We start from the raw sequence: 14426 nt of genomic DNA on the forward strand, positions 1-14426 counted from the left end.
GACAGTGTCCCCATCCTGGGCATCGTCCCCATCCCAGGGAATGTCCCCATCCCAGACAGTGTCCCCATCCCAGACAGTGTCCCCATCCCGGGAATGTCCCCATCCTGGGCATCGTCCCCATCCCAGGGAATGTCCCCATCCCAGACAGTGTCCCCATCCCAGACAGTGTCCCCATCCCGGGAATGTCCCCATCCTGGGCATCGTCCCCATCCCGGGAATGTCCCCATCCCAGACAGTGTCCCCATCCCAGACAGTGTCCCCATCCCGGGAATGTCCCCATCCTGGGCATCGTCCCCATCCCAGGGAATGTCCCCATCCCAGACAGCGACCCCATCCCTGGCATCGTCCCCATCCTGGGCACTGTCCCCATCCCAGGGAATGTCCCCATCCCTGGCATTGTCCCCATCCCTGGGCACTCTCCCCATCCCAGAAATGCCCCTTACCCGGACACTGTCCCCATCCCAGACAGTGTCCCAATCCCTGGCATCGTCCCCGTCCCAATCCCTAGCATCTTCCTCATCCCAGGGAATGTCCCCATCCCTGGCATCATCCCCATCCCAGGCCACGTCCCCATCCCAGGGAATGTCCCCATCCCAGGCCATGTCCCCATCCCAGGCCATGTCCCTTGTACTGGGCACTGTCCCCATCCCAGGGAATGTCCCTTACCTGGACACTGTCCCCATCCCAGGCCACGTCCCCATCCTGGGCACTGTCCCCTTCCCACACACTGTCCCCATCCCAAACAGCGGCTCCATCCTGGGCAACATCCCCATCGCCGGCACCAACCCCATCCCGGACACTGGCCCTCTCCCAGGGAATGTCCCCGTCCCAGAAAGTGTCCCCATCCCAGACACTGGCCCTCTCCCAGGGAGTGTCCCCATCCCGGACACTGGCCCTCTCCCAGGGAATGTCCCTGTCCCAGACACTGTCCTCATCCCGGACACTGGCCCTCTCCCAGGGAATGTCCCTGTCCCGGACACTGTCCCCATCCCAGACACTGGCCCTCTCCCAGGGAATGTCCCCATCCTGGGCACTGTCCCCATCCTGGACACTGTCCCTGACCCAGGGAATGTCCCTGTCCCACAAACTGTCCCCATCCGGGACACTGGCCCTCTCCCAGGGAATGTCCCTGTCTCAGGGAATGTCCGCATCCCGGACACTGTCCCCATCCCAGACACTGGCCCTCTCCCAGGGAATGTCCCCATCCTGGGCACTGTCCCCATCCTGGACACTGTCCCTGACCCAGGGAATGTCCCTGTCCCACAAACTGTCCCCATCCGGGACACTGGCCCTCTCCCAGGGAATGTCCCTGTCTCAGGGAATGTCCGCATCCCGGACACTGCCCCCATCCCAGACACTGTCCCAGACCCAGGGAATGTCCCTGTCCCAGAAAGTGTCCCCATCTTGGACACTGGCACCATCCCAGAAACTGTCCCCATCCCAGCCGCTGGCCCTGACCCAGGGAATGTCCCCATCCCAGACACTGTCCCTGATCCAGGGAATGTCCCCATCCTGGGCACTGTCCCCATCCCAGAAACTGTCCCCATCCCAGAAGCTGTCCCCATCCTGGGCACTGTCCCCATCCCGGGCACCACCCTGGGCAACGTCCCCGTCCCTGCCACCATCCCCACCGGCTCTCGCATCCCCCGGGATTAGCGCCTGGAGGGGAGGGGTCCCCAATGCCACCGGGAGCCCCGATGCCGCGGTGAGGGGCTCGGCCTTGCGCCAAACATGTCCCCGTCCCCCGCCCCGGTCCCAACCCCGGCCCTACCTGGGGGGCTCGGGGTGGGTGATGGCAATGCGCGGTGGGACGCGGAGGGCCAGCGTGGTGGGACGCGGGAGGCTGGCGGGCTCCGGCGAGCGGGGCCGCTCCGGGGGCTTCCAGGGGGGAACCTGGATGCTGGCGGAGAGGCGGCGGCGCCCACGGCACAGGTCGGCACCCAGCATCTCCGGGGAAGGCGGGGAGCAGCTGCAGCACCCGGGATCCGGCGTCTCCGGAGGGGGCTGCGAGGGAGGGACGGGGGCAGGTCAGACGGCGTGGTGTGGCACGGCACGGCACGGCACGGCACGGCACCACGTGGCGAGTGAGCCTCACGCTACGCAGCATGGCATGGCATGGCATGGCACGGCACGGCGTTGCGTTGCATGGCCAGCGAACCTCAGGCGACATGGCCTGGCACGGCATGGCATGGCATGGCTTGGCACAGCACGGCATGGCCAGGGAGCCTCACACCACACAGCATGCTGTGGCATGGCATGGCATGGCACAGCATGGTGTTGCATTGCATGGCCAGCAAGCCTCACATGATATGGCCTGGCATGGCACGGCATGGCATGGATTGACACAGCACAGTACGGCCAGGGAGCATGGCACAGCCAGGGAGCCTCACACCACATGGCACGGCACAGCATGGCACGGCACGGCATGACACGGCGTTGCGCTGCATGGCCAGCGAGCCTCGGGCGACATGGCCTGGCACGGCACGGCACAGCACAGCATGGCATGGCTTGGCACAGCACGGCATGGCCAGGGAGCCTCACACCACACGGCATGCTGCGGCATGGCACGGCATGGCACAGCACGGCACGGCGTTGCATTGCATGGCCAGTGAGCCTCACACGACATGGCCTGGCATGGCACGGCACGGCATGGCATGGATTGGCACAGCATGGCACGGCCAAGGAGCATGGCATGGCCAGGGAGCCTCACACCACACGGCACAGCACAGCATGGCATGGCACAGCATGGCATGGCGCAGCGCGGCACGGCATGGCATCGATTGGCACAGCATGGCACAGCCAAGGAGCATGGCATGGCCAGTGAGCCTCACACAACACGGCCTGGCACAGCACGGCACGGCATGGATTGGCACAGCACAGCACGGCATGGCGCAGCACGGCACAGCATGGCATGGCATAGCATGGCACGGCATGGCGCAGCACGGCACAGCATGGCATGGCATAGCATGGCATGGCGCAGCACGGCGCAGCATGGCACGGCACGGCACGGCACGGCACGGCATGGCACAGCATGGCATGGCATAGCATGGCACGGCATGGCGCAGCACGGCACAGCATGGCATGGCATAGCATAGCATGGCACGGCACGGCACAGCATGGCATGGCACGGCACAGCATGGCATGGCATAGCATGGCATGGCACGGCACGGCACAGCATGGCACGGCGCAGCGCAGCATGGCATAGCATGGCACGGCACGGCATGGCGCAGCACGGCACAGCATGGCATGGCATAGCATGGCACGGCACGGCACGGCGCAGCATGGCACGGCACGGCGCAGCATGGCAGGCCATGGCACAGCATGGCATGGCACAGCATGGCACGGCACAGCACCCAAGCAGGAGCCCCTCACACTCTGCCGGGGGGTCCCCAGGGCCGGGGCACGGTGGAAATGCCCCCAGCCCCCCCCAAGCGCTCCCATGGGGACCCCATCCCCGCCCCGGTGCCCCCGGTGCCCCCGGTGCCGCCGGTGCCCCCTCACCTGCTCCTGGGGCCCAGCCAGGTCGCTCCAGCTCTTCCTCATGTGCCCGCCCGGCGCCGGGGCTCAGGGCGCGGGGGCCATGTGGGGGGACCCCGCCACGTCCCGGGGGGCTGCGGTGCCTGCGGGGGAGAACCGAGGGTGAGGGGGGAGCGGGGAGACCCCCGGCAACCCCCCGGCAGCCCAGCCCGTGCCGGGACCGGGGGGTCCCTGGGGAGCCAAGCTGAGCCCTGCCACGCTCGCTGCAGCTGCGGCACAACCGGTTGGCACAGACCCCCCCGCCCTGTGCCTCCACGCACCGGTGCCGGAGGGTCCGGGCGAATCCGTGCTGGTGGGTGAGCGGCTCCGTGGAAGCTCCCGGCAGCCCCGGCTCCCACCCCGGGGACCCCCCGGCTCCTCCTGGCAAAGGTTGCCAAGGAAACCCCGGCATCGCGCCCCACGGCATCACATCCCGCGGCATCGTCGGCCACGGCATCGGCAGCAATTCCCCACGGCATCAGCATCGCTTCCCCTGGCACCGGCATCGCTTCCCGCGGCACAAACATCCCTTCCCGCAGCACCGGCATCGCTCCCGGCACCGGCATCATTTCCCACAGCGCTGGCATTGCTCCAGGCACCGGCATTGCTTCCAGCACCAGCATCATTTCCCATGGCACTGGCATCGCTCCCGGCACCGGCATCGCTCCCGGCACCGGCATCATTTCCCACAGTGCTGGCACTGCTCCAGGCACCGGCATCATTTCCCATGGCGCTGGCATCGCTCCCAGGCACCGGCATCGCTCCCGGCACCAGCATCATTCCCATGGCACTGGCATCGCTCCCAGGCACCGGCATCGCTCCCGGCACTGGCATCATTCCCATGGCACTGGCATCGCTCCCAGGCACCAGCATCACTCCCAGCACTGGCATTCCCACAGCACCAGCATCACTCCTGGCACTGGCATTCCCACGGCATCGGCATCGCTCCCAGCGCTGGCATTCCCACAGCACCGGCATCGCTCCCGGCACTGGCATTCCCACGGCACCAGCATCGCTCCCAGGCACCAGCATCACTCCCAGCACTGGCATTCCCACAGCACCAGCATCACTCCCAGCACTGGCATTCCCACGGCACCGGCATCGCTCCCGGCACCGGCATCCCTTCGGCATCGCCTCCCCCAACACCGGCCCCCCTTCCCGCAGCACCGGCATTGCTCCTGGCAGCACCCCTTTCCCCGGCACCGGCATCGCTCCCGGCACCGCTCCCCACCGGGGGCTGCCTGGTGCCCCCCCCGCCGGCAGTGCCGGGCCTGGTGGGTGCCGGTGGTTGATGTGGGTGGCTGAGGGGGGGGGGCTGAGCAATGGGGGGGTGCTGGGGGTCCCCCATTCCCGTGCCACCGCGCGGGTGGGATCCGGGGAGTCCCTGGGGACCCCCGCAGTGCCAAGCACCCTGCAGCGGGGTTTCGGGGGATGCCGCCACCCCGTCCCCCCCTCACCGGGATGCCCACTGGCACCACGACCCCGGTGACCCCGAGCCCCCTCCCCAGCTGCCCCAGGGGTCCCCCAAGGGTGGGGGTGAGAAGCAGGGACCCCCAAACTCCGCACCGGGACCCCATCGCTCGCCCGGCTGGCAGAGGGAGCACCCTGGGCGGGGTGGGGGGCACCGGGGGCCACTGCACCCGGTGCCACGCGGCGAGGGCCGTGGCGGAAGACAATCCGCCGGAACGGGGGTCCCTGCCGGGTCTGGGGGTCCCACAGGATTTCAGGGGCGGCCGAGGGACCCCTCCTCGGGTGGGAAGGGGCTATTGCAGGGTGCTGGGGGTGCCACCCATGGGTGCTCGCTGCCGGTAAAACCCAATGGCGGGTCCAGCTTCAGGCCTTGGTAGCCCCCAGACTTGGCCCGGTGGGACCCTGTGGCCGAGCGGGGTCCCGGGGGATTGGGGGGTCCGGCCGAGGGGGGTCCCCGGGGCATCAGGGGGTCCGGTGCTGCCCCAAACGGTGCCAGGGGTGCAGCAGCTCAGGGGCACCGGTGCCACCGGGGGGTTCTGCTGTTACCAGCGCCATGACCCCCCCCAGCCCCACCGCCACCCATCCTGCAGCCCCCCGGGCCCGCAGCCCCGGACCCCCGGAGCCCCCAACCCTGCAGCCCCAGAGCCCCCCAGCCCCACGGCTGCCAGTCCCGGAGCCCCCGGTCCCACAGCTCCCGGTCCCGCATCCCTGGAGCCCCCGAGACCCCGACCCTGCAGCCCTGGAGCCCCGGAGCACCTGGTCCTGCATCCGTGGAGCCCCCGGTCCTGCATCCCTGGAGGCCTCGAGCCCCCGACCCTGCAGCCCCGGAGCCCCGGAGCACCCGGTCCTGTATCTCCGGAGCCCCCGGTCCCGCACCCCCTGAGCCCCGGAGCCCCTGGTCCCGCATCCCTGGAGCCCCCGAGCCCCCGACCCTGCAGCCCCGGAGCCCCGGAGCACCCGGTCCTGCATCCCCGGAGCCCCGGGCCCGCATCCCCGCATCCCCAGAGCTGCCGGTCCTGTATCTCCGGAGCCCCTGAGCACCCGGTCCTGCATCCCCGGAGCCCCCAGTTCCGCATCCCCCAGCCCCGGAGCCCCCGGTCCTGCATCCCCGGAGCCCCAGAGCCCCCGGTCCTGCATCCCTGGAGCCCCCGGTCCCGCATCCCTGGAGCCCCGGAGCCCCCGGTCCTGCATCCCCGGAGCCCCCAGTTCCGCATCCCCCAGCCCCGGAGCCCCCAGTCCCGCATCCCCTGAGCCCTGGAGCCCCCAGTCCTGCATCCCCGGAGCCCCCGGTCCCGCATCCCTGGAGCCCCCAGTCCCGCATCCCCCAGCCCCAGAGCCCCCGGTCCCGCATCCCCGGAGCCCCCGGGCCCACATCCTCCATCCCCGGAGCCCCCGGTCCTGCATCCCCGGAGCCCCCGGTCCTGCATCCCTGGAGTCCCCGGTCCTCCATCCCCGGAGCCCCCGGTCCTGCATCCCCGGAGCCCCCGGTCCCGCATCCCCGGAGCCCCCGGGCCCACATCCTCCATCCCCGGGTCCTGCATCCCTGGATTCCCTGGTCTTGCATCCCCGGAGCCCCCGGTGCCGCATCCCCCAGCCCCGGAGTCCCCGGTATTGTATCTCCGGAGCCCCCGGTGCCGCATCCCCGGAGCCCCAGCCCCGGAGCACCCAGTCCTGCATCCCCGGAGCCCCCGGTGCTGCATCCCCGGAGCTACCGGTCCTCCATCTCCGGAGCCCCGGAGCCCCCGCTATTGCATCTCCGGAGCCCCCGGGCCCGCATTCCCGGAGCCCCCCGCGGTTTCTCGGGGCTGCAGCCGGTGCCGCACGCCGCTCCCGGCCATCGCACGGTGCCCGGGGCTTCCCCGGGGGTACCGGAGGGATGCTCGGGGCCGGGGCAGCACCGGGAGGGCGGAGGGGGGGAGCTCCGGTGGGGCTGGTCCCGGTGCCGGTCCCGGTCCCGGTGCCTCCCGTTCCCGTTCCCGGTGCCATTCCCGGTCCCGTACCTGGCCGGCTCCCGGTGCCGCGGCGCTCCCCGGCATTCACCTGCCTTTGTCTATGGCGGCAGCCCCGGTACCGGCCCCGGTGCCGCCGAGAGCGACCGGTAACAGCGGCGGCGCCGGCGGAAACGCGGCGGGAGCGGCTCCCCCCCCCCCGGCCCCACGCGTGTCCCCACGGCACCGGGGCGGGGGGATCCCCGGCATCCCCCGGCACCGGGAACCCCCGGTGTCCCCAATGTCCCCCCGGGCACCCCCGGTGTCCCCAATGTTCCCCCCCCCCCGGGCACCGGGAACCGCCGGTGTCCCCAATGTCACCCCCCCCCCCCCCAGCACCGGGCACCCCCCGCTGTCCCCAATGTCCCCCCGGGCACCCCCGGTGTCCCCAATGTCCCCCCCCCGGGCACCGGGAACCCCCGCTGTCCCCAATGTCGTGCCCCCCCCCCAGCACCGGGCACCCCCCGCTGTCCCCAATGTCCCCCCCGGCACCGGCCACCCCCGGTGTCCGCCAGCACTGCCATCCCGGTACCTCCGTGCATCCCACCCATGTGCCGGTGTCCCCCTGTGCCACCATGTCCCTGTCCCCGTGTCCCCGAGCACCCCATGTCCCTCTGTCCCTGTGCCACCATGTCCCCTCATGTCCCTGTGTCCCCATGTCCCTGTGCCACCATGTCCCTCTGTCCCCATGTCCCTGTGTCCCCATGTCCCCATGTCCCTGTCCCCAAGGCGCCATGTGTCCCTATGTCCCTCTGTCCCCATGTCACTCCATCCCCATGTCCCTGTGCCACCATGTCCCTCTGTCCCCATGTCCCTCTGTCCCCAAGGCGCCATGTGTCCCCATGTCCCTGTGCCACCATGTCTGTCTGTCCCCATGTCCCTGTGTCCCCATGTCCCTGTGCCACCATGTCCCTCTGTCCCCATGTCCCTCTGTCCCCAAGGTGCCATGTGTCCCCATGTCCCTGTGCCACCATGTCTGTCTGTCCTCATGCCCCTGTGTCCCCATGTCCCTCCGTCCCCAAGGTGCCATGTGTCCCCGTGTCCCTGTGCCACCATGTCCCTCTGTCCCCATGTCCCTGTGCCACCATGTCCATCTGTCCTCATGCCCCTGTGTCCCCATGTCCCTGTGCCACCATGTCCTTCTGTCCCCATGTCCCTGTGCCACCATGTCCATCTGTCCTCATGCCCCTGTGTCCCCATGTCCCTGTGTCCCCATATCCCTGTGCCACCATGTCCCTCTGTCCCCATGTCCCTCTGTCCCCATGTCCCTGTGCCACCATGTCCCTCTGTCCCCACGTCCCTGTGTCCCCATGACCCTGTGTCCCCATGACCCTGTGTCTCCATGTCCCTGTGCCACCATATCCCTCTGTCCCCATGTCCCTGTGCCACCATGTCCATCTGTCCTCATGCCCCTGTGTCCCCATGTCCCTGTGCCACCATGTTCCTGTGTCCCAAGTCACCACGGCCCCCTATGTCCTCCCATGTCCCCCCATGTCCCCCTGTCCCCCCAACACGCAGCGCCTGCCTGCGGGTCCCCGCGCACCCCCCCGGCCGCGGGAGCTGGGCAGACCCTGCCTGAGGGGGAGAAGCCCCCCCAGGCCTTGGGGCGTCGAGCGGAGAACCCCACCCTCCCCCCGCCTTTTTCCGGCGTGCGTGTCCCTTTAAAACCGGCGCCATCTTTGTGCAGGGCGAGGCGGCCTCGCTAGCGCGTCCCCTGTGCGCATGCGCAAAGAGGGCGTGGGGGAGCGAGCGGTCACAACAGGAAGTGCGTCACCCGGCGCGTCCGGAAGTGCGACCGTCGCGGGCGGAAGTAGGCGGGGGTGAGGGCTGGAGGGTTCCAGAAGCGGCCGGTAGACGGCGGCCCCGGGGGGCGGCCGCGCCATGGTGGATTACAGCGTGTGGGACCACATCGAGGTCTCGGACGATGAGGACGAGACTCACCCCAACATCGACACGGCCAGCCTCTTCCGATGGCGGCACCAGGTGCGGCCCGGGCGGCCCAAGGGACCCCCGTGGGGAGGGGGAAGGGGGGGCGCGCTCCCCTGTTGCCATGGGGGGGGCTCCCCTGTTGCCATGGCCACCGGCTCAGGGACACCCCCCCCGGGGGTGGTGTCCCCCGTCCCCATAGCGACCAATTTCCTGGGGCACCCCCCTTCCCCTGCCCGCCGCCCCCCCGGGTTCATGTTTCCCCCCCCCACCCATCTTCACCATCTCTGGGGGCTCCCCGTGCCCCTGGGGAGCGGCTGAGGGGGGCCCAGTCCCTGCCCCCTGCCCCAGGCGGCCCCCGCGGGGGCTGTGGTCAGATGCTGGGGGGCTCCTGGGCCCTTCTGGGGGCTGAGGAACCGAGGGCCTGGCTGTCTCCCCCCCCCAGGGCCCCTCCCTGTGTCCCCTGGGGCCTGGGGAGGTGACACCTTCAGCGGCTTGGTCACCCTGGGGCTGGAGGATGGTGCTGGAGGGACGGGGCTGGGCTCTGGCACCCCCCCCAGCTTCTCACAGTGGGTTTCTCCCAGCTCAGAGGGTGGGGGGTAAATCGGGGGGGGCTGTGCAGCCCCGTGCTCTCCAGGAGCTGGAGCAGACCTAATCCTTGGGGACTCGGAAGCTGTGATATTCCGGAATCAGCCTTGATTTGGTAGGGAGGAGGAACGAAGTTGCTGCCTGAGCTGTTGTCTCCCAATTCCAACAAAATACTCCAGAGCTACGTGGAGGGGCTTGAGTTTTTCTTGAAAGCAGGGTGTTTTGGGGGCCTTGGCCTCCCCTCGTAGCAGCTCCTTGCGCTTCACCCTATTCCACAGGGATAACGGATCCGGGAGAGCACGTGGGGCTTCCCGGAGTGCGATTAACGAGGCCGGGAAGGGTCGTGGGAGAGAGTTAACGATGCCCCCAGCGTCTCTCCTGACGTGGTTTCCGTCCTGTCACCTTCAGGCTCGAGTGGAGAGGATGGAGCAATTCCAGAAGGAAAAAGAAGAGTTGGATAAAGGATGCAGGGAATGCAAACGGAAACTCGCCGAGTGCCAGAAGAAAATGAAGGAGCTGGAAGTGGCGGATGCGGAGAGCGGGAAGGGGGAGCTGGAGAAGCTCCAGGCCGAAGCCCAGCAGCTGAAGAAGGAAGAGAAAAGCTGGGAAAATAAATTGGAGGAGCTGAAGAAGAAGGAGAAGAACATGCCCTGGAACGTGGACACCCTCAGCAAAGACGGCTTCAGCAAGGTGGGTTTGGGGGAGCCCCCCTCCCTGTGTCCCCCCTGCCAGTCGCTGGGCTGGCGGCTCACATCCTTCTGCTCCCCAGAGCGTCTTCAACGTCAAACCGGAGGAGAAGGAGGAAACGGAGGAGCAGAAAGAGAAGAAACACAAAACCTTCGTGGAGAGATACGAGAAGCAGATCAAGCACTTCGGTGAGCGCGGGGCAGGGTTTGTCGGGGGCGGGGGGGCTGGCACCCGCGGGGAACCCCTGCCAGCTGCCGGGAGCGGAGCTGGGAAGCTGGGAGCAGCTGGGAAGCCAGGAGCGGAGCTGGGAAGCCGCTCGCTCCAGTGAACGCTTTGATGATTTGACATGTTTTTCCCAAGATTTTTTTTGCCTTGCTCGCCCAACTGAGGCGAAGCTTCGTGCGCTGCCTTCGTTAATCGCAATTTGGGGGGGGGGGGGTGGGGGTTAATTTAACCTTGGGATGAGTCATCTCCCCCCACCCTCCCCGCTTTTTTTTTTTTTTTTTTTTTGCTGGTGAGGTTTAGAGGCTGTTCTTATTTTTAACGAGCGGAAAAACCTTCCTCTGCTAACTGGGGCTGCCCTGCTTTGAAGGGATGCTGCGGCGCTGGGACGACAGCCAGAAATATCTCTCCGATAACCCTCACCTTGTTTGCGAGGAGACGGCTAATTACTTAGTCATCTGGTGCATCGATCTGGAGGTGGAAGAGGTGAGAAACGAGGATGAAACCCATTCCTCCTGCCAGCTTTGTGCCGGGATTGCATTGTCCTCATCTTGCTGGCCTTTCTGCCATGGGTTGATTTTGCTTTTCCTGCCAGAAATCAGGGAATCCTCACAGAAGCAGGGAATGTAGAATCGTTTAGGTTGGAAAAGACCTTTAAGATCACCAAGTCCCACCGTTAAGCTAAAGCTACCAGCTCCACCACTAAACCACGTCCCTAAGCGCCACGTCTCCGCGTCTTTTAAATCCCCCCGGGGATGGGGACTCACCCCCTTCCCTGGGCAGCCGGTTCCAGCGCTTGACAACCCCTTGGGCGAAGGAATTTTTCCTCGGAGCCGATCTAAACCTCCCCCGGCGCAACTTGAGGCCGTTTCCTCTCGTCCTATCCCTTGGGAAAAGAGCCCGACGCCCGCCTCGCCACCCCCTCCTGTCAGGGAGCTGCGGAGAGCCGCGAGGTCTCCCCTCAGCCTCCTTCTCTCCAGGTTAAGGCACCCCGGTTCCCTCAGCCCCGTCTCCGGTTCTCCAGAACCTTCGCCAGCTCCGTCGCTCTTCTTCGGATGCGCAATCCCACCTCAGTCCCCGCAGAGCCCTCGGAGCCGGGGCAGGAGATGACGGAAATCCTGGGATGCTTTGGGTGGGAAGGGACCTCAAAGCTCATCCCGCCCAAGGCCCTGCCGCCGGCAGGGACATCTTCACCCGGAGCAGGGCGCTCGGGGCCCCGTCCAGCCTGACCTTGAACCCTGCCAGGGATGGGGCATCCACCACCTCTCCGGGCAGCCCGTGCCGGCGTCTCACCGCCCTCGGCGGAAAGAATTTCTTCCTTACATCTGGCTCTGGATCTCCCCTCTTTTAGTTTCAAACCGTTCCCCTTCTCCCATCGCCTGGGGCCCGACTGAAAACCCTGTCCCCGCCTTCCTCCTCAGCACCGACGGGTGCAATTGGTCTCCCCGGAGCCGCCTCCTCTCCGGGCTGAGCCCCCCCAGCTCTCCCAGCCCGTCCTCACCGCAGCGGGGTTCCAGCCCTCGGCTCATCTCCGTGGTCTCCTCTGGACCCGCTCCAACAGGTCCCCGGGTCTTTCCTCAGCCGAGGACCCCAGAGCCGGATAGAATCACGGAATCGGAGAAGAATTTCCATTGAAAAAGACCTTTGGGATCGTTGAGTCCAACCATAAACCTAACGCTGCCAAATCTGAGCGCAGGACTCCCTGGGGTCTCACCAGAGCCGAGGGCAGCGTCCCCTCCCTCTTCCCCAAACCCATTGCGTTGTGTGGGCTTGTGATGACCCGAGTGCAGGATCTGACGTTGAACCTTGATAAATCTCATCCCGTTGGCCTCAACCCATCGATTCCTGCCTCAACCCATCGATTCCCACCTCTCCAGATCCCTCCGTAGGGATCTACCCTCGAGCAAACCCCCGCCCTTGCCCAACTTGGTGTCATCTACAAACTTAGGGTGCACTCGATCCCCTCATCCCTATCATCCGCCTGCCGGCATCTTCTTTCCCTCTCCCCCCAAAAAGAGCTTGGGCGTGAGCCCCCCGACCTCCCTGACGTGGGGATGGGTGAATTTGTGGGGTCCTCACGTCCCTTTTTCCCCCCCTCCCCAGAAACACGCGCTGATGGAGCAGGTAGCCCACCAGACCATCGTCATGCAGTTCATCCTGGAGCTGGCCAAGAGCCTGAAGGTCGATCCCAGGGCTTGTTTCAGGCAGTTTTTCACCAAAATTAAGGTAAGAACCAGAGCCGAATCCCCGCCGTCCCCTCGAGGCAGGTCGTTTCCCAGCTCCCCGGCACCGCTGCGTGCCTTGGCGGCTTTCGGCGGCTTGCGGGGGGTGAAGAGATGCAGCCAGGCGGGACCCCGGGTTGGATTTGGGGCAGAAAACGGGGCTCCAGCAGGACCCGACGCCCCTCCTTCACCCCCATCTCCTCGCAGACGGCTGACCAGCAGTACATGGAGGGCTTCAATGACGAGCTGGAAGCTTTCAAAGAACGGGTGCGAGGTCGAGCCAAGGTTCGCATCGAGAAGGCGATGAAGGAATACGAGGAAGAGGAGCGGCAGAAACGCCTGGGCCCCGGCGGGCTCGACCCCGTGGAGGTGTACGAATCCCTCCCGCCCGTGAGTATCTACCCCGTGCTTTTTTTTTTTTTTTTTTCTTTTTTTTGAGGGGGTGGAGGGGTTAAACCGCCAAAGTTTGGTCACACTTTAAAGTGATTTAACGCTCGGGGCTTTCCTCACGCGCGCGTATTCCGCCATTTTCTCTTCGGCCTCGCAGGAGCTGCAGAAATGCTTTGACGTAAAAGATGTGCAGATGTTGCAGGACACGATCAGCAAAATGGATCCCACGGTGAGTATTTATTTCCCTTCCCCCTCGCCTCAGGGGTGCGCGGGAGGGGGTCCCCCAGTCTCGAGCCCCCCACCCTGAGCCTTCCTCCCCCTCCCTCGCTTCCAGGAGGCCAAATACCACATGCAGCGATGCATCGATTCGGGGCTCTGGGTCCCCAACGCCAAGACGGGCGAGGGTGCCGAGAAAGGAGGTGGCGAAGCCCTGTATGAAGAAATCAAGAAAGAAAACGGCGACGAGGAGAAAGGAAATCCGTGAGCGGGGCGGGGCGGGGGGTTAAAAAAAAAAAGGCGTCGAGGCTAAAATAGAAAAAAAAAAGGCGTCGAGGCTACAAAAAAAAAAAAAGGCGTCGAGGCTACAAAAAAAAAAAAAGGCGTCGAGGCTACAAAAAAAAAAAATGGGGGTCGAGGCTACAAAAAAAATGGGGGTCGAGGCTACAAAAAAAATGGGGGTCGAGGCTACAAAAAAAATGGGGGTCGAGGCTACAAAAAAAATGGGGGTCGAGGCTACAAAAAAAATGGGGGTCAAAGCTACACAAAAAAGGCATCGAGGCTACAAAAAAAAGGCATCAAGACAAAAAAAAAAGGCGTCAAGGGGTCTCTCCCTGCCTCCTTCCCCCCCTGCTCCCTTTTCGCCCCCCCCCCCCCACGCTTTACATGCCGTAGAGACTTTTGGTGAGCTGCTTGTGCCCCCTCCCCCCCAGCCTGGCCCCGGGGAGGTTTTTTGGGGGGACGGGGGGACAGACGGACGCGACACCACGCCCGCACGGACGGGGGAAGGGTCGGTGCCGGCGGGGCTGTGGCGTTGAATAAAGAGATTGGAGAAACCGGCTGAGGAGTGGGGGCGGATTTGGGGGAGGGGGGGATGGTGAGCCTGAGCTGGCGGGGATCCAGCTGTGCCCCCGATCCAGATGTGCTCCCGCATCTGGCAGGGGTCCAGCTGTGTCCCCTGATCCGGCTGTGTCCCCCAATCCAGCTGGGATCAAGCTGTGACCCCCGATCCAGCTGTGCCCCCTCATCTGGCTGGGATCCGGCTGTGCCCCCTAATCCAGCTGTGGCCCCTAATCCAGCTGGGATCCGGCTGTGTCCTCCAATCCAGCTGTGTCCCCTAATCGAGCCTGGATCCGGCTGTGTCCTCCGATCCAGCTGTGTCCCCTAATTGAGCCTGGATCCAGCTGTGCCCCCAATCCGG

The 14426-nt window shown here is 66.0% G+C and overlaps 1 protein-coding gene across 1 annotated transcript; it reads left to right on the plus strand.

Moving 5' to 3' along the window:
* The first annotated feature begins 8794 nt into the window (after window positions 1-8794).
* Window positions 8795-13582, plus strand: CDC37 (cell division cycle 37, HSP90 cochaperone). The gene is made up of 8 exons (XM_075725170.1): window positions 8795-8957; window positions 9897-10178; window positions 10258-10363; window positions 10768-10883; window positions 12501-12623; window positions 12827-13009; window positions 13167-13238; window positions 13344-13582. The coding sequence occupies exons 1-8, from the start codon at window positions 8856-8858 to the stop codon at window positions 13491-13493; spliced, it is 1134 nt and encodes a 377-aa protein (XP_075581285.1). The 5' UTR covers window positions 8795-8855; the 3' UTR covers window positions 13494-13582.
* Window positions 13583-14426: the final 844 nt, after the last annotated feature.

The sequence above is a fragment of the Pelecanus crispus genome, chromosome 27 (assembly GCF_030463565.1).
Source record: "Pelecanus crispus isolate bPelCri1 chromosome 27, bPelCri1.pri, whole genome shotgun sequence".
NCBI lineage: Eukaryota > Metazoa > Chordata > Aves > Pelecaniformes > Pelecanidae > Pelecanus > Pelecanus crispus.